Raw genomic sequence first — 22,498 nt, 5'->3', positions numbered from 1 at the left:
CTGCTGGACGGCACGGAGCGGTAAAAAGATTAAATATTTTAACATTGATGCCGTCTGCGGGGCCGTCCTGTTCCGTTTACCATCCTGCTCCCGTCCACTAAAATGACTTCCGGTTTGCCGTCTACCGCTTGCCTGATCCCATGTGAATGCAGCCTTAGATCTACGGAGCTGACCTGTTCTGACATTCCATATGTTGATCTGACCTCATCAAACCCTGTACACTCGAGACATGCATGTAGCATGACCCAGCATCCAGTGACCCAGCATCCATGACCCAGCATCCATGACCCAGCATCCAGTCCCAACAGACATGACCCAGCATCCAGTCCCAACAGACATGACCCAGCATCCAGTGACCCAGCATCGATGACCCAGCATCCAGTCCCAACAGACATGACCCAGCATCCAGTCCCAACAGACATGACCCAGCATCCAGTCCCAACAGACATGACCCAGCATCCAGTCCCAACAGACATGCGGACAGGATTCTTTAAACTAAGCAGGGTTGATTTTGACAGCACATTTTGATTGTGTTGTGATTTGATTTTGAAATGAAGTGTTAGTCTAGTTTTAGTCGACTAAATATAAAGCTTGCGGCGCGTTGTGAGCTTGTAGATCTGCCATTTTCAGCATGCAACCAAGTGTAAAATGACTGGATATCTTGTCCACTATAGTCCAACATTTTAGTCTAATTTATTTGTTGACGAAATTATATATTTAGTCTTCGTTTTAGTCATGGCTTAGTTTTCATTCTGTTTACCTGTGTAAAACGGTAGACGAACATTTTCCGTCAGTTTGTCGAAATCAACACTGACACAAAGTAATTGTAGCTATAGGATATTAACGAAATGAACTCTTCTGGTAGGTGTCACAATGACCACACTAAGACTATATCCATGTTTTCTTCTAAAATATAGGCTTTATTAAAGCACAAAATTCACAAATATTAGTTAAGTTAAGATGGCAAGCCTTCTAAAAGTATAAACAATACTCAAAACTAGTGAGAGATAAAATCATAACTTAACACCTATACATTACACAAAACAAAACCAAATTCACCGATCTTTGACACAGCAGCAACCGTCACACATTGTAAAGTTCTAATTCCATACACATTCTTGCCACCCGATTGTGTAACGAGTCAATTTCAGTCCATTTTGGTGTAAGTTGGAGTCAATTAGGGAGACGCAGAGAAGGGGTGATGGTCAGAGGCTTGACATCGGATTGAGTGCACAGGTATGGATGCAGACTCTCACCAAAGCACTGGCCAAAGAACGTGTAGATGTGAGAGTCTGCGTCGGCGTCATAAAAAGAGACCTGTCCCACGTCGTAGTCTACAAAGACCCCGACCGCCTGGGGTTTGTTCTTCACAAACAGACTGCATGCGGAAGACACCGAGCCATATGCTCGATATTGGCCGGCGTTAAGCAGCATGACCCAGCATCCATTCCCAACAGACATGCCGACAGGATTCTTTCTGTTAACGGACACTCTCGCCACTCCTACAGCCCAACTAGTCTTTCCCTTTACCTGAACCTCATAATAAAACGTCCCTGATGTGAACCCTTCCCTTGACAACACTGCGTGATGTTTAAACCTCTTGTCAGTGTCGGGGACATTCTGAGGTGTTGCCCCAAGCATCACTGCTTTCCCATCTGGGGACACGATGAGGTTACAGTGTGCGGTGTCTGGGTCAAGGGTCACGTCCACTGCACTATCCTTCAGCCTCTTCAGATTGATTTCCTTAGACAGAAGAACTGCACATCTTCTCACGCAGGTGGTGTCGGGCAGGTTGAAGTCGACCACGGTGTTCGTCTGGTCCTTGTTTAGCAGAGTGGCCAGGCTCGACAGGAACAGGACAAGGCCATGGTGATCTTCAGAGTGAGAGAGATGCCGCAACTCGTCGCGTTTCTCGTTGAGCTCGGCGATTTCCACGTTCAGTTCTTTGATGAAACCCTCCGCTTGTTGCTCTGCCGTTTTACGCCGGTCCTCAATCACCTCAATCAGCCCTGGCCGGGAGCGGATCAGCTGCCCGCTGAAGACCCCCACCCTCTTGGTGGACCGTTTGATGTCACTGATCCGCTGTGACCGTGCATTTATCGCACTCTGAACTTTTGCCATCACCTCTGGTACTTTGTACCAGAGGTACGTTGCATTACATAGAGGACACTGGTACATGTCCTTGATGTCCCGGTAGTGTCGAATACACGCCTTGCACATGTTGTGTCCGCATGGTGTGGAGACCGGCTCGGTGACCACATCCAGACAGATCGCACAGAGAAAGTGCTCGTCCGAATGAAGAATCGTGGCAGTTGCCATATCTGGATAGAGAGAAGACAAAGCGTTTATGATATTTGACATATATGACATTTCAGTTGTAGATACATTTACACCTACAGTAGTCATTCCAGGGCTAACATTCAGTGAAAATAGCCAACATAGAAACTCACAAACACATAGCAAACACATATCGTTACAGCACTTGGGAGCTTGTAGATCAGCTATTTTCAGCAACAATATTTAAAACACGAGGGGGTCTAGTCTAGAGCCCTTTGGAATCTGTTCAACCGAGTATAAGGTTTAAGTGATTAAACCTTATATGTAGTACATTTACTGAAGTAAGTACTTGAGTATGTCCAATTTTCAGTACTTTCACTTCTACTCCATCTCAGCTGCAAATACTGTACTTTTTAGTCCACTACAATTTGACAAACTTGTACCTTAACCTTAACCACTTCAGCCATTTGAAAGTGGCAGAGCTACAAGCTCACAATGGGTCGGACGCATAATTAGTACTTTCTACTTTTTTCATTTTTATGCCAATACTGCAGTACCTTTACTCCACTACAATTATTTTAAAACATACTCTCTAGATGTATTACAAAATATAGATTAACACGTACTTCAGCCCTAGATCAGCTTTTTTTCCCCTAAAGACTTATACATTTGAAAACTTGTGAAATGGGACTGTCTGCATAATGAGTACTTTCGGTACCAACACTTGTACTTTTACTTGTAACAAGAGCATTTCTAATTTATTTAACCTTTATTTAACCAGTAAAAAACACATTGAGACTGAAGTCTTTTAGTCTTGTGAACTGGCCAAGAGAAGAGGCAAAATAAGTAGCACAGCTCTGCCAGTAACAATGAATACAAGACAATAACAGGACAACATAACTCATAAATTACAGTATACCCACTACCAAAGAAGCTCAGAGGGAGAACAGGAACATCGAATAACGCAAACTTTTTGTTTGCGTTAACACATTTTGTTGCTTAGTTTGTATATATTAGCCTTTTTTAGGCTAATATACAAACTAAGCAACAAAATGTGTTAATAAACTGAAAAAGCAAGAGAACCAACATTTGCTATATGTCAAAGCAGGAGCAAGGAAGTGTGCCCATTTTAAAGCTCACTAAGGGAATCAAAGAAGCCAGTTTGAGTCTGGTCTGTAGGTCATTCCAAGACTAGGGTCCAAAAAAGCAAGGCTTTTTTTCCCCAGCCTCAGATTTAATATTTAATGGGGGGCACGACATATTACGTTCAAATTTAGAACAAATGTAAAGTGGGAGACTACCAAGAATGGCTTTATAAGTGAGAATATACCAATGTAGCAACCTGCGAGACATTGAAGAGTAGGCTACTACCCACTAGGGCGTACAGAGTTACAATGCAGTGATGATACTTGTACTTTGGGAGTTCACGTTTTCCATAACTTCTAGACCAGGGTCATCTAGGGCTGTTAGTATGTTTTAGTTTCTACAAGATTTGCAAGAATGTTTGTCCCAGAAGAGAAACACTAACTTTGTTTTCCCTTTGTTTTCCCATAGAGCACACGGTTTGAACAAGTGAATAATTTATTTTTCTTACCTCAAACTGTGGTGCAAGTTTCAAATCAAAACTAAATGCAGGGTTGTCATGTAACTAATAGAATACCTGTGGAAAGTATTCTGACTGAGCTTTTTTTAATAATAAACAGCTGAAAGTAATCACATTAATTGCGGCTTGCAGGTGTGTTTCATTTAGGTGTTGATGTGTGGCATTGTGTGCCAGGCACTGCCAGCATGCACAGCTCCTGCGCTGTTGTCTTCCTGCTGGCACACAGAAAAAAAGTAAATGAAACACAACCACAATTAACCTTCAGCTGGCAAAATAGCAGCTGTGAAAAGGGTCCATGAGAAGCACTCTAGGGTGAAGTTATCCAGAATGACCACAAGATGTCAATGTTGTTCAATATTCTGGGATGTAATTACTATAGACAGTAGACACACAGACGGGTCCCATCTGGTTGAAGATCACATCATTTTCACTTTGCAATTTTTTTGCATCTAAATCCTATTAGTTGTCACAAGAATCATAGTAGGCTACAGTAGTGGGCCTATACGTGCTCTGTTAACAGAAGATTCTTGGTTCAAATCTCACAATGATCTCAAAGTTTGTAAACTATAATATGCTTTACTGAAGAGCGTGCAATTTGGAACTTTCTTCTCCACTTTTTGTCACTTTTTTCACCTCTTTTCACTTTCTATAAACAGCTTTTGTCCCCTACACACGTCTCAAGATTTGCCATTGACCACGGTAAGAGAATTCCGGTCAAATGTCCGCAAAGTTTTGTCCCCGCCCGTCTCAAGTTTTGCCATTGACGATGAACGGAGAAATGACGTTAGAATTCCGCTAAATATGACGTAAATTAAACATTGACATTGAAGGGAAAATGTACATCACATGTAAATGAGCAAATCAGCTAACCAATCACAGGCAACGGGCATTCTGATTGGCCAGTATGAGGTGATGATGTATGAAAAGAGCGCCCCTCACTTCACACAAGTGTGATTTTTCTACATACCCTAAATAGTAAATACTATCAGGCTAAGTATTATTATGAGCATAAATGTATGTTTTCTTTGTCATAGTGTAAGACAGAGTTACGCAAACTCCGTTCACTTCATGGGGCCAGTCCAATGGCGGCTCTTCTACATAGACTTCTATTGAGCATGGGGACAACCGGAAGTAGACTGGTTAACCACTCCCTTTGAAAGTGTTCGAACCCAGGACACGGTCGTGCACAGGCCTTAAGCAGACCCCCACCCCGTGACTTCATGTGGCAGCCAAGTCTATGGACTTTAATTGTTGGCTTTAATCATGGCCCCCTGTTAATAAAACCCACAAAATAGAACCATTATTCCTAGCTGCGGTATTCAGGCGACTCGGGCCTGCTTTGAACACTATTGTCTTTTCAAAGTAAACGCTCCGGACCCCAAGCAGGACACTCAGCTAAGATTTATCTTGGCCACTGACCGTGCTTTTTTTTCCAGGGCAGGTTGTGTTGTTGTTTCTCTGTGAATAATGTGTGTCCACTGTCCGCGTGCTGTCCGTGTATATTGTTTTATAAAGGCGGGGTGACGCGTTATTATGGATCCCGCCGCAGTTCTATAGGAAAGAACCGCTGTGATTGGCCACTTATGGCCAGCCGCCAGTATAGTCGAAGGCCACAAAGCACAGGCGTAAACGGCACTTCTGCATGATCCGCAAACGTCACGGTCTAAGACTTGGCCACCCGAACTGCACACAAAGTTGTGCTCAATGCACACAAAATTGTGGATGTGGAATTAAGACTTAAGAGTATTGTAATATAGGATGAATTTGTACACTCTCAGAGTTAAATTGACACTGATGCTGTTATTAGTAGAGACTGGTCCGGGATTTAAAAAAAGAATGGCCTAATGCATGTCACACTGGGAGTAGTTGAAATTCTAAAGTTTGAGAAATACGCGACTGTGGCTGCCTTGTTTAAGAGCGGTTGTTGTCGGAACAAGGACGTTCAGTCCACAGCCTGGTGGATATTCTAGTCGACCTTATTGAGATTTTGATTCCTCCACATGACGATTCCGGTGAAGGCCCCGACACAGAAGAGAGCAAGTACCGCTGCGATACCAGGGATGATGACCGAGTACTCCCTGGGAAGGAAGTACCTGTGCAGGTCATGGCCACTGTCAAGGAACGGCAGAACAATGACCCAGGTGGAGTAGTAAGTAAACAACAGGAGACTGAAGCACACCAGTCCGAAGCCAAGGGCCTGATCAGTGCTGGGGGCCATTTCTGAGCAATGAGCGCTATGAGTCGACTACCTCTTCATTTGACCAGCCTGTGACGTCAGTCATCTTCAATCTATGACGTCAGCCCTCTATGACATATACTCCAAATTAGTACAACTAGAGCGGTGCCTATTGGGCACTGGCCTACTTGGAACGATGAACGTTTGAAGTAGGTGGGACGAACGGTTCTCGAGTTACGTACCTTCACATGTACAGAGATGTGGTGCATTTATAGATATAGATGAGATATTCTGTAGCCTACTGTACTATTTTTACTTCAATTGTATTTATTTCTCATGAACGAACAAACAAAACACACAAAGACAACAGACAAAACAAATAGACATCATATATGATGCCAGACATACATTCAAGTACTGTATACTTCTACTTCGACTCTCCATTACATCTTAGAGCCAAATATTGTACGTTTTACTTCACTACAATTGAAAACTTTAGTTACTATTACTTTGTACATGTAGGACTATTACAAAAATCACACCCGTGTGAAGTGCGGGCGCTCTTATCATCATACATCATCTCATTCCGGCCAATGAGAAATTGTCCTCACCTTCGTCTTCAATGTTTGTGTTGCAAATAATGTTTGTGTTTACACAAACACTCAAAACTGGCCATTCATGGTCAATAGCATTCAATGTTTGTGTTTGCACAAACACTCAAAGCTGGACATATAGGAGGGCTATTCGAAAATAACCAATCTACAAGATCAGAACCACATCCACATCGCAATTCGGACCCCGTAAATTCTAAATCCCCCACCCACCCCTTTTTCCTCTCACTGTTTGTTTTTTGAGGGGCGCTCAAAGTTTGTATTGTAAACGCATTGACAATGAAGGGAAAATGTCATAATGTCGTTTACGTCATATTGTCTATTGTTAATGGCGTTTAATTGTTTATTTGTACGTACGTCTCTACATGTACTGATGAATTGAAAATGGTGGACCCTATCGTAAACAAGTGTAATGCTGTCGTCCACAGTTAACAGTTTTTGTATTGAGTTGTGCTTGAAAATTTATGAAATGTACCATCACTTTGATGAATTGAATAAGGTGGACCCTCTTGTAAACAAGTGTAATGCTTAATTGGGTCGTCCACTCACATTTAACAGTCTTTGTATTGAGTTTGTGCTTGAAATGTACTGTAATTCTGCAAACTGTTAATAAATATTTCAATCAATCAATCAAAAACCGTAATTCTGCAAACTGTTAATAAATACTTTATTTGTAATAGAATATTACTTTTACAAATTTTTTTGTGAATATTTTTTATACTTCAGGTAGGGAAGAGCATAGACATTTCTTATATATCTATGGGGCAGAGAGGTAGGGATACCAATTGTATCCAATCAGGAGAGAGAACTCACACAGGAAGGGAGTGGGGGGTGGGAGTCATAGAGGTGGGAGTGTTCGCGCACATGAGGTGCTATGTATTTACAGCTGTTGTTGCCTCGCTGCCACAAATGGAACGCTGCTGCCGCTCAGCAGCTGCTGCGCTCCCACTCCATATATGGACATATCGGAGACCAAACGGATATATGGGTGGGTGCAACCATATTATTGTCCCCCCCAGTACCACCTCGGTGTTGAAGGTTCCCTTTAACTACTTTTTTATGACAAGTTGTTACGGAGGGGAAGCATTAAAACTCAAAGTAATAACTTGCCAGACAATGACATTTATCACCGCGTGAGTCGCGTGACACAAATACAAAAGGCATTGGGGTTTTATAATTTGATTTGTTTCAACATGCCACAGTTTTCTTGATGGCTTATTTTTTAGGATTCCTTCAGCGTCGTTATTTCTTCCGGAGCGTTTAAGGTGACGCGCCTTCTGTTTCCGCGTGTGAAGCGAGGAAGCAACCCGGGTTGCCATGCCCGCGTATTATAAGCGACTTTGGTCTTGTTTTTCTGTAAAGTTGCTTATAAATATTAGTTAGTTACATATTTGCGGGTTGCGTTTCTTGGGGCTTGTTTGGTCTTGTTTGTTTGTCACATCTTGTCAAGGACCTCCATATTAATGTATTGTAAGGAAATGACACTACAGGCACGTGTTTGTGCCAGGAGGAACAAGATTTGTGTTGCTGTTAAAATGTTTCAAAGAATATTCCACATTTTGTCACATTTTTCCATGATAGTTTTGAAAATAGCAGATCTACAAGCTCGCAATGCGAGAGCCATAGAGTAAGTTTTCATGGACCCTGGTTGCTTGTTTCTCTCACACAATGTGGCAACACTGGAAGCGACACAGGAGGACAGCAGCAGCGGTGTGATTTTCATTTTCACAGAACAGATTCAACAGCACTCTCTCTCTGTCTCTCTCCGTTTGTGTCACAATGCAGGTTTGTAATCTTTCGTTACATTCTTTTTCATTCATTTTAAACATCTTTCACGACGCTTGTCTATAATGTGTGTGTGTCATTATCATTACATTCGGCTAAAGAAGTCCTATGATGCTAGCCGCTATGGGTGGCTAAAAACTAATTTATCTGTGACTGACTGTCTAATATATCCGTTTGTAGTATCTCTATTCTCTAGCAGTGGTGGTTCCCAAACTTTTTCGTGACAAGGACCCCCACATTGACACTAGTAATTAGCCTGCGGACCTCCCATTTGAAAAGATGCATTAGGCTACGGACCCCCATTTAATGGCATTTCTATCTCTGGGACCCCCAATTTATATTGTAACTCAGTACAAATGGAACCAAATGGACCCGTACACTGGGTCTCAGAGTTACAGATCTATGGGTCCATTTGGTTCCTAACTATCCATCATAGCTGGGGGACCCCCTGGAACTCCCTGAAGGACCCCTGGGTGTCCCCGGACCCCACTTTGAGAACCACTGATCTATAGTATTTATGTATCAGGCACCTCCATTTGACATCATTGTTGTTTTATCTCTTGGACCTAATCGGTTCAATCTACACTTTAAAGTCCCCAGTCCTCTTTAACTCTTGAGCGTCATGGTTCCATTTGTTCTATCTCAGGGTTACAGACTGATGAATTGAAAATGGAGGACCCTATTGTAAACGAGTGTATGGTGTCGTCGACTCCACAGTTAACAGTTTAGAGGACACCACTCTCACTAGATGGAATCCCTGGCTACAGACAAATCATCACTTTTTGAGATAATTTGTGTTGTGCGTTTCTCTGTTTGTACAGAAAGATCAAATGTGTTGCTTTTGATTTAGTGATAAATACATATTATTAATGTCTTGTTTTGTATTTCCTCCACACAGGACCCAAATGAAGACACCGAGTGGAACGATATCCTGCGGAAGAAAGGCATTCTTCCTCCAAAAGAAACTCCCAAAGATGATGAAGAGGAGCTGGCTCTGGCTCTACAACAGCAGTCTGTTGGTAAGACAGCTGTTTCTTTGTTTGTTTAGGGGGGGGGGGGGGGGGGGGGTGTGCATTGGAGTAGTGGTTCCTGTACTTTGAGGAACCACGGCTGTAAAGCGTTATTATATTCTGTTATATACTGTAGTGTGTGTGTGTGTGTGTGTGTGTGTGTGTGTGTGTGTGTGTGTGTGTGTGTGTGTGTGTGCAGTACTTTATATACTGCATAATATACAGCATACAACATGTATTCTGTGTCATGGTCTAATTGACTCTACTCCCTGCCTTGTTGTTGACTAGTGAAAGCGTATGAAAGCATGACACTGGATGAGCTGGACGACAACGAGGACGAGTTTGAAGAAGAGGACGAGGCTGCCATTGAGATGTACAGGTAAAGGGCTTTACTGAGGACGAGCTGCCATTGTGATGTACAGGTAAAGGGCTTTACTGAGGACGAGGCTGCCATTGTGATGTACAGGTAAAGGGCTTTAGTATTCAAAAAGATTTGCGCCAAAAATAGCAGATCTACAAGCTCGTATCGCGGCACTCGGTGCCGCGCTATGTAGATCTGCTATTTTTCAATAGCTAAAGTATAACATAATGCTTAGAACACCAAAAGGGGTTCCCGTCCTGAATGGGTTAAAGTATCACATTTGTTTTTCCTTTGTTTCTCTGCCAAAAAGAGTTTTGAAATTACAATAACAGATGGTATTTGTGTTAAATTTGTCACTGTAGACACAGAGGTATCCTCTGTTGAAAGTGGAGGTGTCTGTCAACTGCCTTAAGAAAACAGATTCAAACGAGCCCCGGACAACAAGATCCAGGGAGGAACTGATTCTCACAGCTTGTTAATTACAGAGTATTAACAAACACAGAATTTGTCAGTGTCTCTTCAGGCGTTTTTTATTTTTTTATTTATTTTCATGTTAAATGATTTATTGATCGTGGCAGATCATTTCATTCTTTAAAATGTGTATTTTTTGAGTCGTGCAACCACTCTTAGAACCAGCAATGTCCGTCCGTCCCTATGTATGTTTAGGGTGCTATTGCACCACTCACTTTTTTTTTTAAGTTACTTTAGGATTTCTAATTGTCTTATTTTGCCATCTCAGACAGAAGCGCCTTGCGGAGTGGAAAACGATGCAGATCAAGAACGTGTTCGGGGAGGTGGCGGAGATCTCTGGCCAGGACTACATCAAAGAAGTTAACAAGGCCGGTGAGGGTATCTGGGTGGTGCTGCATCTCTACAAGCAGGGGTAAGACATCCAACTAGATAGACCCTTTTTATACCCGTTAATTCTTTCTGTGCCGCTAGCTTTCAGCATACATGTAGTTAGCCTCTGCCACCATTGGTGTTCACTTTATGGACAGCTCTCCTGTATTCCGACTTATGGAGGTTTGAAAATTTGTTTGTAACCGAGGTAAACGGACATCAGATTTAACGTCCCATAGCTGGTGGTGACGGAGGTGTTGGAACCCCCTCAAGGACCACTGGAGGTCCCTGGACCACCGGTTGAAATCCACTGACTTAGAGCTATTACTATTTTGGAGCGAGATCTGAATACCATCTGTGTATTTGTCTTGTCATCAGTTGGTTTCAGTGTCATGAGTTGTTTGACTTTATATTTTTATAATCAAAGTCAATGTGACATTGCCCAAATTTGCAGTCATACATAGATGTATGTCACAGACAATTTACACCACAAGATGCCTGATATCATAGGCTGGCCACATGAAATCCAAGATCCACATTGGAGCCGCACGGTTCACATGTGGACCCCTGGTATTATTTTAAGCATTTTAACAAAATTAATGGGGCTGTTTTAATGTAACGGTCTCAGCCAAGCACATCTGCTAAAGTTGGAGTCCACAGCTTAAACTTCTCATTGGTCGAACAAGACTACTTGACCAACAAGACAGAAATGCAAACGGGTGTACATGCTGAAAGAAATGGGCTGGTAACCGTTTCCTTCTCTGTTCTCTCTGTCGCGGTCTCCCAGCATCCCTCTGTGCACGCTGATCAACCAGCACCTGTGCATGCTGGCCAGGAAGTTCCCCCAGACCAAGTTTGTCAAGTCCATCTCCACCACCTGTATCCCCAACTATCCCGACCGCAACCTGCCCACCATCTTCGTCTACTTTGAAGGAGAGATGAAGGCTCAGTTCATCGGCCCTCTTGTCTTCGGTGGTATGAACCTCAAAGTTGACGGTATGTATGAGACCCCCCCCCTACCTTGTATCTAGGCCTGTCACAGTATAGTCAAGTGATTAGTGAGCTAATCCTGATTCTTTTGCATAATGGTTAGTATTGTTTCTATTCATCTGTATAACAAGTTAAAAGTAATGGGATTAACATAAATGTCATCTATCCATTATTATTTCCACATTCATTCTTCTTATGTACATGTTCCAGTGATAAATTAAACAATTAAATCGTTAATCAAAATGATTTGTGTGACAATTAATCGTCAAGTAATGGCCTATTCTTACTCCAGTTTGATATGGTGAATGGTGCATTTATATAATGGTAAACGGTGAATTTATATAGCGCCTTTAGCCCTTTATCTAAGGCACTTTACATAGATTGTGCATTACATTCACCCATTCACACACCGATGGCGGAGGAAACCATGCAAGGCACCAACCTGCACATCAGGAGCAATTCGGGGTTCAGTGTCTTGCTCAAGGACACTTCGACACTAACTCTGGGTGAGCCCGGGTTCGAACTGGCAACCTTGTGGTTACCATCCGGCCACTCACTGTGACCACCGAAATGGCGGTTGGTTAAAAACAAGGTGTTTGGGTGAGCGGTGAGCCGCTTATCACCGCCACGGCTTGACGTCATGTGCTTGACGTTGATATGGTGGTGACGTCACTGCGTGGTGGTCACCGTATCACCTAAAAGTGGAGTATGAATATAGGCCTCATGAGTTCATCATTGTGACGGCCCTAATGCTGAGGTCTTACATGCTTCTCTCTCTCTGTCTGTCGTGCACCTGTGGCATCCAGAGTTGGAGTGGAGGTTATCAGAGAGCGGAGCCGTGAAAACCGACCTGGAGGAGAACCCCAAGAAGCAGATCGAAGACAAACTCATGACCTCGATCAGATCGTCACTCCCCACGCGGAAAGACAGCGACGACTCCGATGACGAGGACTATTAGAAAAGAGCCCTGTCCTTCCCCGAACGTACACACACACACACACACACACCCCAGTCACAAGGCTCTGTCACCACTATGTGGAACATACGCAGGCATTATGATTTCAGTCGAGGACGATTGGGGACAGGTTTTTTTTTATTTTTGTCAAATATCCACATCTTGTTAACAATACGTTTTACATGCAGCCGTTTTAAAACTGAGAAACGGAGAATATAATGTGTTCCAGCACCACAGCACCACACTTCAAATTATGCAAACTATTAACATGGTATATAATTATACTCTTACTCAACCTTTTTCAGTTGAAGGACCACCAGCTTGATATACATTAGGCCATGGATCCTTGTTAGATTGTAGCTTTTTTTTTTTTTTAATCTGGTTACAGACCCATAAGGGTCCCTTTGGTCCCCTCGTGGTCCTCCTCAGACCTGACATTGAGAAACGGTGATTATACGTGTGCGTTAATTGTGCGTCCCTATGCATCATGTTCAGCCATAAGGATGGTCATTGCCAAATAAATGTAATAAGTTGTTAATCTGATATTCATCCTTTGTTTTAACACCCCTCCTGAATAGAAGCAGAGGCAACTCTGTCTGGATCCTTTATACTTTATTTTTTACTTGTAAAAAGTAATTGTCACAGAATGCACTGTATACATTTTCTAATCGTTCAAATACAAGTGAAATGACCTGATACCATCATCTATGCCAGTTTTTTGGTAACTGCTTTTTACTGATTCTGTCATTTGTCTGATTTATTACAAGATTTATTCTATAAAAGACTTGGGTTTTCTTTGGACATTTGGGTGTATTTTGAAAGTTTCTGTCCATCTTTGTCTTGTAGACGATACGAAATGTAACATTACTGTAAACCATTCATTCACACAGTAATGCGTCTCAGATTTGTAATCGCATGAATGCTAACATCCCAATCCTGGGCATGTCGTAACACAATGGGCTACAATTCAGGGAAAATGGATGAAGTAGAATCTCACGGCATGTGAGCTAGCTTCTACATTGGCCGCTTTCGGCTAAGAATTGGTTTGTATATAGAGGTGAGAAAAGTATAGACCCCTGGGAATCAATGAAGTATATAGGATTTATATAAGTGGTTATTCTGCTGGGGTTGAAAACAGGAGGACACACGGAAGTCATGGCAGTGCATGTCTACCTTTTACAATAATTTATTTTCCGAAAAGCGTCAAGTTCTGTTTGAATAGACGACGTAAAATACTGCATGTTGCTGCCACGATGCCACAGTGGTGATGACTTCCTGTTGCGACTCTTCGGTGGCTCTACAACATCCCCTCCGGGAGATCGCGGATCTTCTGTATCGTTAGCCAGATGGGAGGAGAAAAAGAAACGTTTTGTCAGTGTGAGTGAGTGTCCATGTATCTGTTGGTCTTAACCCATTTAGGCCTGACGTTGAAATTTAAAAAAATGTCTTCTACATCTTGACAGTTTTCTGAAAAAGCTATGTTTCTATGTCAGTCGTTATTCGATTTTTCAAAAATAGCAGACCTACAAGCTCGTAGCGCGCCACTCGGTGGCTTGTAGATCTGCTATTTTTCAATAGCTAAAGCATAACATAATGCTAACACCAAAAGCGGATATCTTTTCAAGGTTTCTCGATTTTTCTTTTGGCATTTCAAGGGCCACACCAAGAAAGATAATCATAGATCTGCTATTTTACCAAGTATAAATTGGGGCATAAATAACTAAATATATAATTTTACACATTCAACTTGTTGCGGGGGTTCAGTTTAATAAACCTTTTTCACAGCAGCAATTTATGCAGTGCATTTGGATCAGGAGCAGTGGGCACTAAGAGCTCTATTCTTGTCCATGCTAAACGCCTTATCCCTAAACTACTTTACCTTTTTTTTTTTTTTTTTACTATTTTGAAAACTATTTTTGAATAGTTAAAATAGCCAATCTGCAAACTCACAACGTGTCGATGTCGATTGGCTATTTTAACTATTCAAAAATGTTTTTCAAAATAGTAAAAAAAATACTAGTAGTTTGAAATTTGAAGTAATGATAATTATATTTAAAAAAATCACACCCGTGTGAAGTGAGGGGCGCTCTTCATCATACATCATCTCATTCTGGCCAATCACAATTTGCGTCCTCACTTTTCCGTCTTCACTTTTTTCTTCAATGTTTGTGTACTGTTTACACAAGCCCGGAAAGTTGGGCATAGGATCGGCTAGGGCCCCTCAAAAAAGCAACTGATATGGTGGTCTACTTAATGTAGAAAAATATCTAAAGTTGTCCCTGAGGCTATCTGTTGCCCTACCTTTTAAAGTTGCGTTCCATTCAGGTCAAACAGAGTCGAGGGTGCTTTTTGTGCATGTTGTCTCACTGGAAAGGCACTGTGCTACACTAAATAGAATGGAACAATTAGTGTCATTGGTGTCATCTGGTACTATTATATGACAACATGGCTGCCATGAAAAAGGTCTATTGCACAAGATAGTGGAGGGAAAAGTATAAAGGGGGGGGGGATAACAAGCAACATCATTTGAGTTGGATTTGAACACTACGGCACCGAGTGCTGCGCTATGAGCTTGTAGATCTGCTTTTTATTGAAACATTGTGAAAATGTGCCGCAAATCTTTGAATATATACTCTTTCACAGCGAACATTGTTTTGTTATATCATATCTTTGCATCTGGGGGGGGGGGGGGGGGGGTCCTTGGAACAACATATTTTCAGATTGGGGTCTGCGGACATGAAATAGTTTGAGAACCACTGATATAGAAACGTAGATATATTTGTAGAATCAGGTCTCAGGTCTTAATGGGTTAGACTTAGAGACATTACGGCCGCCATATTAGCTAGATCAAGCAGTGCCTCCTCTTATGCACGTTTTCTGTTTGAATGTCTATTGAAGCAAGAATGTAACTATCTCCACAATAAAAATCATAACTTGCGGAGTTCTCAACCTAACCAACCAAACGTAACGGTTTGGTTTGTTACTTACAGCCTTACAGGCATGTAGTCCTGACTGAGTCCTGATGATATAGCATAGAAGGGATACGTATACCAAAACACCTTATTTTACATAGAGAGTAGTGGTTATTAGTATCAGGTACTTCTATACAACATATTTCTTGCATTGGAGTTATAGCAAGCTGACCTAGATAATATGGAAGAAACGTTTAATGTACCACGTAAGGTCAGGGGCCAATGCAGCGTATCGTCTATGTGGCATGCATGCGTCCGGCCTGGCTGAGCCATCAGGATGCCTTTACCTGTTTCAGTGCGTTTAATATCAAAACATATAGGCAACTTTAACAGTTAAGGTCCCTGCAGACTAGTTGCTGCGTTTTTCTGATTTCTTTGCAGCGTTTTTTCCGCTGTTTTTTCCGGAAAACTAAAACGGCAGCAGCCTGCAAGGATCTTTATGGTTTTATAAATATTGTAAAATGTTTTACCAGGAGTAGCAGCTGTTTCTTTCTCCTCTGGGTCAGTTTGGGGGACAATCGCATCAAGGGATGCACTGAATGGGACTAGATGAAGCATATAGTTAATTAATTCACTGTACATTGGAATAATGAATTGCATTTTTAATGAATTGCATTTTTATAGCGCTTTTCCAAGTGCTCAAAGCACTTTACAATGGTTCATTCATTCATACATTGGGAGGTGAAGCGGCGAACAGTCGACGCCAGCGTCCTCACTTCCCACATTCACACACCAATGGTGGCGAGCTCACACCGACCGACTCATTGGAGGCAATGTAGGGTTCAGTGTCTTGCCCAAGGACACATGTGGACAGGAGGAGCCGGGATTCGAACCGCCGACCCAGGGATCATTGGACGACCTGCTCTACCTCCTGAGCCACAGCCGCCCATGGTTCCATGTCTGCTACTATGTTACTACCATAATGTCTTCAAGGCCTTTTTCAGGTGTGAACAAAACGCTGCATAGTGTTTTCATATACCGGTAATCCTATGGCCATGATGGATACATGTGACATCTTACAGCAAACAATTAAACAGTTCCTCAAACCAAATAACCAGTAAAATATGGAAAGGAGAGTGGAGAGCTCCATTATGTTCACCTCACTCACACCCATCTCAATTATTAATTTATTCTGAAGGAACAGTTTGTCTAATATCTTCAATCCTTTTAAATGAATGTAAGTAACTAAAGAAAGTTGCTTCTGTCATAGCACCCGTTTTAACTATCTGTCTGTGGCCATACTGTATATGGAGATCTCTGTATCTGTCTGCCTGCCTGTGTCTGAAGAGTGCAAATTGACTGTGAAAAGTGGAATCAAATGGCAGGTATGGGGTTGCCAAAACTTGCCATGTCAATCAATAGAGAGTATGCGCGTGACATCATCATCAAACCAGGAAGTTATGCAGGAATGCCTACTGAGTGGCAAAACACTACTTTCTGGCTTTGACAGCCAAACAGAAAAGTCCTATCTGATTGCATTAAACAACGTTAAACAATGTTAAACTCACTTTGCATGTTGCTTTGCCACTCGATTTGCCACTCGATGTGCCATTCACTTTAAGCATGCGCATACCCTCTATTGGCTGAGGCAGGGACATTTTACAGGTGAGGGGACTAAAGGCCTATTCATAGTAAATTTTTTCGGTCAAGAGGTGGTAAAAACAGAGAAATGTGTTTGCAGATCCACGTAACATACAGGTACATACACACATACAGAGACGTGGTGCATTTATAGTAGGATGGTGTGAGCCTCTGCTTGCTTACCACTTGGTGTACTGCATTCACAGCCTTGTGTGCTTTGGAGTAATGAAACAGGAACTGAAAGGAGAGACAATATGTCAGTTAGGGTGTAAGGACACTTCACACTTGCATGACTGAGAGGTCATTTTGACCTATTTTTTGAGATTTTGAAGTTGATTATCTTTATTCTTTGCCCATGAAGTTTTGTTTTCTTTTGATATTTTTGCCTATAATGACATATGTCCAAAATAGGGACACCAAAGTTGAAAGTAGTTAAAAGTCAGAGGTATTGTAAATTAACTTACTCTTTTGAATACATTCTGAGCCTCCTCCTGTGAACACAAACAATCATACAGTAATAAAAGTATTATTCTGTATCCTCAATGATCTTGATATTTGTATTAGTTGCATATTATTTAAGTATGTATTTAACATTGTGGAAAGGATTGATTTAATTTCCTTTAAAACTTTACAAATAATCAGTTTCACACAAAGTTTGTCAATGTTTCATCATCATTTAAACATAGATGGCAGTAAAATAAATGCTTCCATCTTCCACTTCTCTCACACATCGATAGTGACTGTAGTACCACTGCATACCCCTAGGGGTAGACATACCCCCATTTGAGAAAACCCTGTTTCAAGAACTTTTTGAAATATAACTGCTACTAGAGTTGGCAAAGTCCTGAAAGATACAGACAACTTAGGGTAGTCGGTAGAATTGGAACAGTTAATCGAACTAATCGATGTAATCAATTATAAATGAACAAATTGTTTAATCAAATAATGTATTATAATACTTATTTGCCTCTCCACTGACTTCCAGTACAAACTTAAAGTTTTTAAATGAAAAGAGATCTGGCACTGATTGACAACTGTTAACTGTAGTTATCAAGATTAGCCATATGGACACATGCGCACTCACGCACGCACGCACGCACGCACACGCACGCACACGCACACGCACACACACACTATACTAATATTTATTGTAACAAGGTAACAAAGATGTCCTTCTCCCTACTGCCACTACTACAGGTCTGTTCTGTTACACTGGTTCTCAACGTGTGGTCCGGGAAACCCCAGGGGTCCTTGAGGGGTTCTCGGAGGGACCAAATGGATCCTTACGGGTCTGTAACTCTTTGACAGTGTTCAAATGGAACCAAACTCTCTCACTGTTAGATTAACCCCAATGACTTTACGCTGTAGATTTGAGTCCAAGAGATAAAACATTTTTATTACTGGGGGTCCGTGGCCTAATATGCATGCATATCAAACGGGGGGTCTTTGAAAAAACAAAAAAGGTTGAGTATCAAGTTACAACTGACCTCATTCTGGTCTGCCAGCTCAATGTCGCCAACATCATCACCCTGGACATCAGGCACCTGGAGAAGAAGAAAAACACACTTTATTAGAAATTAGGGGTGCCAGCAGTTAATCAAACTAATGAATGAATCAGACATATCACAAATAGTGTTCTGCTGTGTTGCTTTTGATGTGTACACTGTATTGAGGTATCTAAACTCTGCACATGCTTTCTGAACGTGAGAATGTTGATCAGTGATAGTCAGACAACCAAATCTCGTAATACTGCAGAGCACCCGAAATGGCACCGCTTATAGATGCCCAAAATAAATTACATATTCAGTGTACTGTGTACATCAAAAAACAAGTGATTAGAAAACAGCCTGTGATATGTCTTCTTTTATATTCATGAACCGATAAAGGATGCTACCGGTCAGAAATAGTGTTTGTTCACAATTCATTGACTTCAATGTATTTCAATGCATTTCCGGTTCCAGTTTTGTCTCCCATGCATGCCGTTCAATAGCGACGTAAGACAACTATTCTACAATCTCCCAATAGAGACAGAGCTATATAGAGTCTGGAACTACACCTCCCAATAGAGATAGAGCTATATAGAGTCTGGAACTACACCTCCCAAAATCTGAGCAAGGAAGCTGCCATTTCCGTTCACGAAAATATATTTTAAAATATCTTTACTTTTTTTTTTTTTTTTTTTACTTTTCTGCTAAGCAACAAGCTATATATGCTTAGATGATTTCTATTTATATTAGGATAAATTTGCGCGACTTTAAAGACGAAACGGAAGTGGGGAGGAGTCTCCACTTCCGCTTTATATTTTACTCATGATAGAGCTTCCGTTGCTCCATGGCATGATCCATTGTCCAGTTTTTCTTTACCACAGTTGACAAATGCTTGCTCAACTGGTGAAGTTGCACTATTCATAGTTATTTGCCACTATAATACTTTTTATTTATTTTATTTGTATTTATCGTTGTCTGTTTACTCTCACCTGTACCTCTCCTGTGTTTCATCCTTAGTGCTGTTAAAGGACCACTTCACCACTTTTCAACCTATCTTCATATAATTGGTCCTCAGACTCCTCACTAAGTAATAACCATGATAAAATGGCACAATTGTTTTACTACTCGGTCGGTGTCTCGTAGGAGGGCTGTGGGCCGTTCAGAAACCCGTCCACCAGTGACATCATCAATGGGGAATCCAAGCTAATAGAAACTGCAAGCTTTCTAGTCCTGAAAAGTTGCAATGCGAAAATGGAAGCCATCGTTCTCACGATAATAATAAAAATCTAAACATTTTTGTAAAAAAAATATTGTTTAAAAAAAGTCTGCCTAACGATGCTCGGGCAGAGACCTTTTTGGGCCGGTGCTGGACAACCGTGGGTCCGACCGTCTCGACACCGTGCACTGCACCCCCTGTGGTGGCACGCGTCAGTCGAATTTGAAGCCGGTGGGGCGAACGATTCTCGAGTTACGTGGATTACACACAGACAGACAGATTTATAGATAGATGTTGTACTTTAGCTAATGAAAAATAGCAGATCTACAAGCTTGTAGATCTGCTATTTTTGAAAACTCGTGAAAATGTGTTGCAAATCTTTGAATATATATTCTTTCAGAGCGAACATTTTCAACTCAAAGCTTTGCTTCTGGGGGGGTCCTTGGAACAACATATTTTCAGATGGGGTCGGCGGCCAATTACATATATTTTTGGGGGTCCTTGACATGGAAATGTTTGAGAACCACTGACATAGAAACAGGATTTAGACCAGGATTTAGAAGGCATTTGTAGAATCGTCCTCAGGTCTAAATGGGTTAAAATCCCCCCCATGCCTTTCAAGCTCTACAAAGATGTGTAGAGCTCCATGCAGTAGATTCTACTTTGGGCGGGAACCCCTTTTGGTGTTTTAAGCATTGTTATAATTTAGCTATTGAAAAATAGCAGATCTACAAGCTCATAGCGCGCCACCGAGTGGCGCGCTACGAGCTTGTAGGTCTGCTATTTTTGAAAAATCGTGAAAATAAAATTTTAAAAAATATATATATATATTTTTTTAATAATAATTTGGGGACCCCCTAAAATAATTTGGCGACCCCCCGAGGGGTCGCGACCCACGGGTTGAGAACCCCTGCAGTAGAAGGCCACACGTGGCCCCTGGTGTGGCTGTATTCTTGTGGCAGACCCCGGTACCCCCTGAACTGAAACAGGTTTGGTGTGAATTGGTGCAACGGGGGGGCTCGCTAGTCCGGATAATTACGTTTGTGATGTCCAGTGTCCACCGTCGGGCCACCCACCCTCAAGGCATTTTGAATGTAGGGTCAAAAAGTGAAAAAGCAGCATGGAACAGTTTTGAAATGAATCTCTTTAGCACAGAATTGTAAATGCATAAAGAACAGGAAGCAATTCCACTTTTGCTGACTAGAATATGATCATAGTGATGTGAAAATATCACTATCAACATTAATGCATTAAAAATAAGCATGCGTTCATAGAATGATTCATATCATGGATTAATTTAAAAAAATATATATATTACCTTTCTTAAAGTAATCCCATCTTCCCATTGACTGAACTGATTGCCATAGGACTCTGAAAGAGGGATTAAATGCTCATCATTGATCACTGATTTGGTAATATAGGCCAGTGCTAGGTTCTCAAAGTAAGGTCTGAGGACCCCCAGGGGTCATTGAGGGGGTTCCAGGGGGTCCCCAGCAAAATGTCAGTAGTTAACCACTTTAAACCTATTTTATACTTTTTTATACTATACAGAAATAGCAATTATACAAGCTCACACGAGTCACACTTGTGGATCAGCTATTTTTTGAAAAATGAATGAATGAAACATTTTATACTTAAAAAAAAAACATATCTTCTTCTTGTCCCTAGCACAAAATATGTTCAAATGGGGGTTCACGGACAAATAGTTTACAGTTTTCCTTTCCCTTGACATGAATTTGTTTAAGAACCACATGATAATTAATAAAGGCTACTGTACCACTGATATAGGACTGTAATCAAGGTAGAAAAATCTAAGCTGAATAAGAGCTTATACTAAATCAATTAATTTAGCCATCATCTCAATAAACACATCTAAGATTTAATTGCGTTGTTTGGCAACAGTAGACTACTAGTTGAAACTAAGTTGCAAAAGAATAAGAGCTGACATAGCCTAATCAAGCCTAATGTTCTCTGCTTTAATTGCGTGTAATTGTTCTCACCTGCTGTCGCACAGCTCCAACATCCAAGACACCAGACCAAATGTAACAGGAACAGTTGTCTCACAGCGGGGATGGACATCTCTTCTCTGCGTTCTTTTGCGCGCCTTGGAGAGAAAGATGGAGAGAGACGGAAAAATAGAGAGGCACGGAACTTCGGAAGCTTTGCTGCTCCAATTAAGCAAGTTCTCCCGCACCGATCGAGTGATTATTCACTCACTCACAACAACAAGCACAAACTGTGAGCAGGTAACGGCTCTCTGCCACAGTTAAAAAGGCTCCAACTTGACGGGGTGACAAACATCATCTCCCACGTTTCCACGCAAAGGGTGACCAATCACCAATCATGTCCCCACGGCTCTCCGAGGTGACTGCCTTGGTCATCAACAGAGCCCTCGTGCGCGAGTAAGTGCCCCCCTCACTCACTTACACACACACACACACACACACACACACACACACACACACACACACACACTCTCTCTTTTCTAGGTATTATAGCCAGTAAACCTAAAATACTTATAGTAGGCCATTTACATTTATTAAGGTCATTATCCTGACAGCATCAACATCATCTGGTCAGGAAATGCTCATTTCCCTCATAGGCTATAGATAGGTACAACTGTGTTATGAAAAA

The 22,498-nt window shown here is 41.6% G+C and overlaps 4 protein-coding genes across 6 annotated transcripts; 1 reads left to right on the top strand and 3 right to left on the bottom strand.

The window, feature by feature from the left end:
• Positions 1–895: 895 nt before the first annotated feature.
• Positions 896–4,120, bottom strand: LOC306935715 (E3 ubiquitin-protein ligase TRIM39-like). 2 transcript variants are annotated; one of them, XM_079518893.1, is made up of 2 exons: positions 3,872–4,120; positions 896–2,321 (listed from the first exon to the last, which is right to left on the bottom strand). In XM_079518893.1, exon 2 carries the CDS (start codon positions 2,317–2,319, stop codon positions 1,174–1,176), a length of 1,146 nt encoding a protein of 381 aa, XP_079375019.1. In that variant the 5' UTR covers positions 2,320–2,321; positions 3,872–4,120; the 3' UTR covers positions 896–1,173. The 2 variants fall into 2 exon arrangements, with proteins under 2 accessions (XP_079375019.1, XP_079375018.1); XM_079518892.1 differs by lacking the exon at positions 3,872–4,120 and adding an exon at positions 3,687–3,861.
• A 1,726-nt stretch (positions 4,121–5,846) lies between these two features.
• dpm2 (dolichyl-phosphate mannosyltransferase subunit 2, regulatory) lies at positions 5,847–6,098 on the bottom strand (the record flags this gene model as incomplete). Its single annotated transcript, XM_079517817.1, has 1 exon — positions 5,847–6,098. One exon carries the CDS (start codon positions 6,096–6,098, stop codon positions 5,847–5,849), a length of 252 nt encoding a protein of 83 aa, XP_079373943.1.
• Positions 6,099–8,298: 2,200 nt separating this feature from the next.
• Positions 8,299–13,409, top strand: pdcl3 (phosducin-like 3). Its single transcript, XM_079518027.1, has 6 exons — positions 8,299–8,452; positions 9,351–9,471; positions 9,751–9,841; positions 10,563–10,706; positions 11,451–11,659; positions 12,460–13,409. The coding sequence occupies exons 1-6, from the start codon at positions 8,447–8,449 to the stop codon at positions 12,609–12,611; spliced, it is 723 nt and encodes a 240-aa protein (XP_079374153.1). The 5' UTR covers positions 8,299–8,446; the 3' UTR covers positions 12,612–13,409.
• Positions 13,410–13,542: 133 nt separating this feature from the next.
• nms (neuromedin S) lies at positions 13,543–22,260 on the bottom strand. Of its 2 annotated transcripts, XR_013791359.1 has the most exons (8): positions 21,865–22,260; positions 21,183–21,235; positions 18,649–18,705; positions 17,626–17,652; positions 17,345–17,398; positions 16,051–16,125; positions 14,910–14,995; positions 13,543–13,938 (listed from the first exon to the last, which is right to left on the bottom strand). XR_013791359.1 is itself a non-coding variant. In XM_079518028.1 (7 exons), exons 1-7 carry the CDS (start codon positions 21,941–21,943, stop codon positions 13,906–13,908), a joined length of 378 nt encoding a protein of 125 aa, XP_079374154.1. In that variant the 5' UTR covers positions 21,944–22,260; the 3' UTR covers positions 13,543–13,905. The 2 variants fall into 2 exon arrangements, 1 of the variants encoding a protein (XP_079374154.1); XM_079518028.1 differs by lacking the exon at positions 14,910–14,995.
• Positions 22,261–22,498: the final 238 nt, after the last annotated feature.

This window comes from Electrona antarctica (assembly GCF_951216825.1).
Source record: "Electrona antarctica genome assembly, chromosome: 13".
NCBI lineage: Eukaryota > Metazoa > Chordata > Actinopteri > Myctophiformes > Myctophidae > Electrona > Electrona antarctica.
The sequence above is the reverse complement of the archived record's forward strand: the minus strand, read 5'-3'. Positions and strand labels throughout refer to the sequence as shown.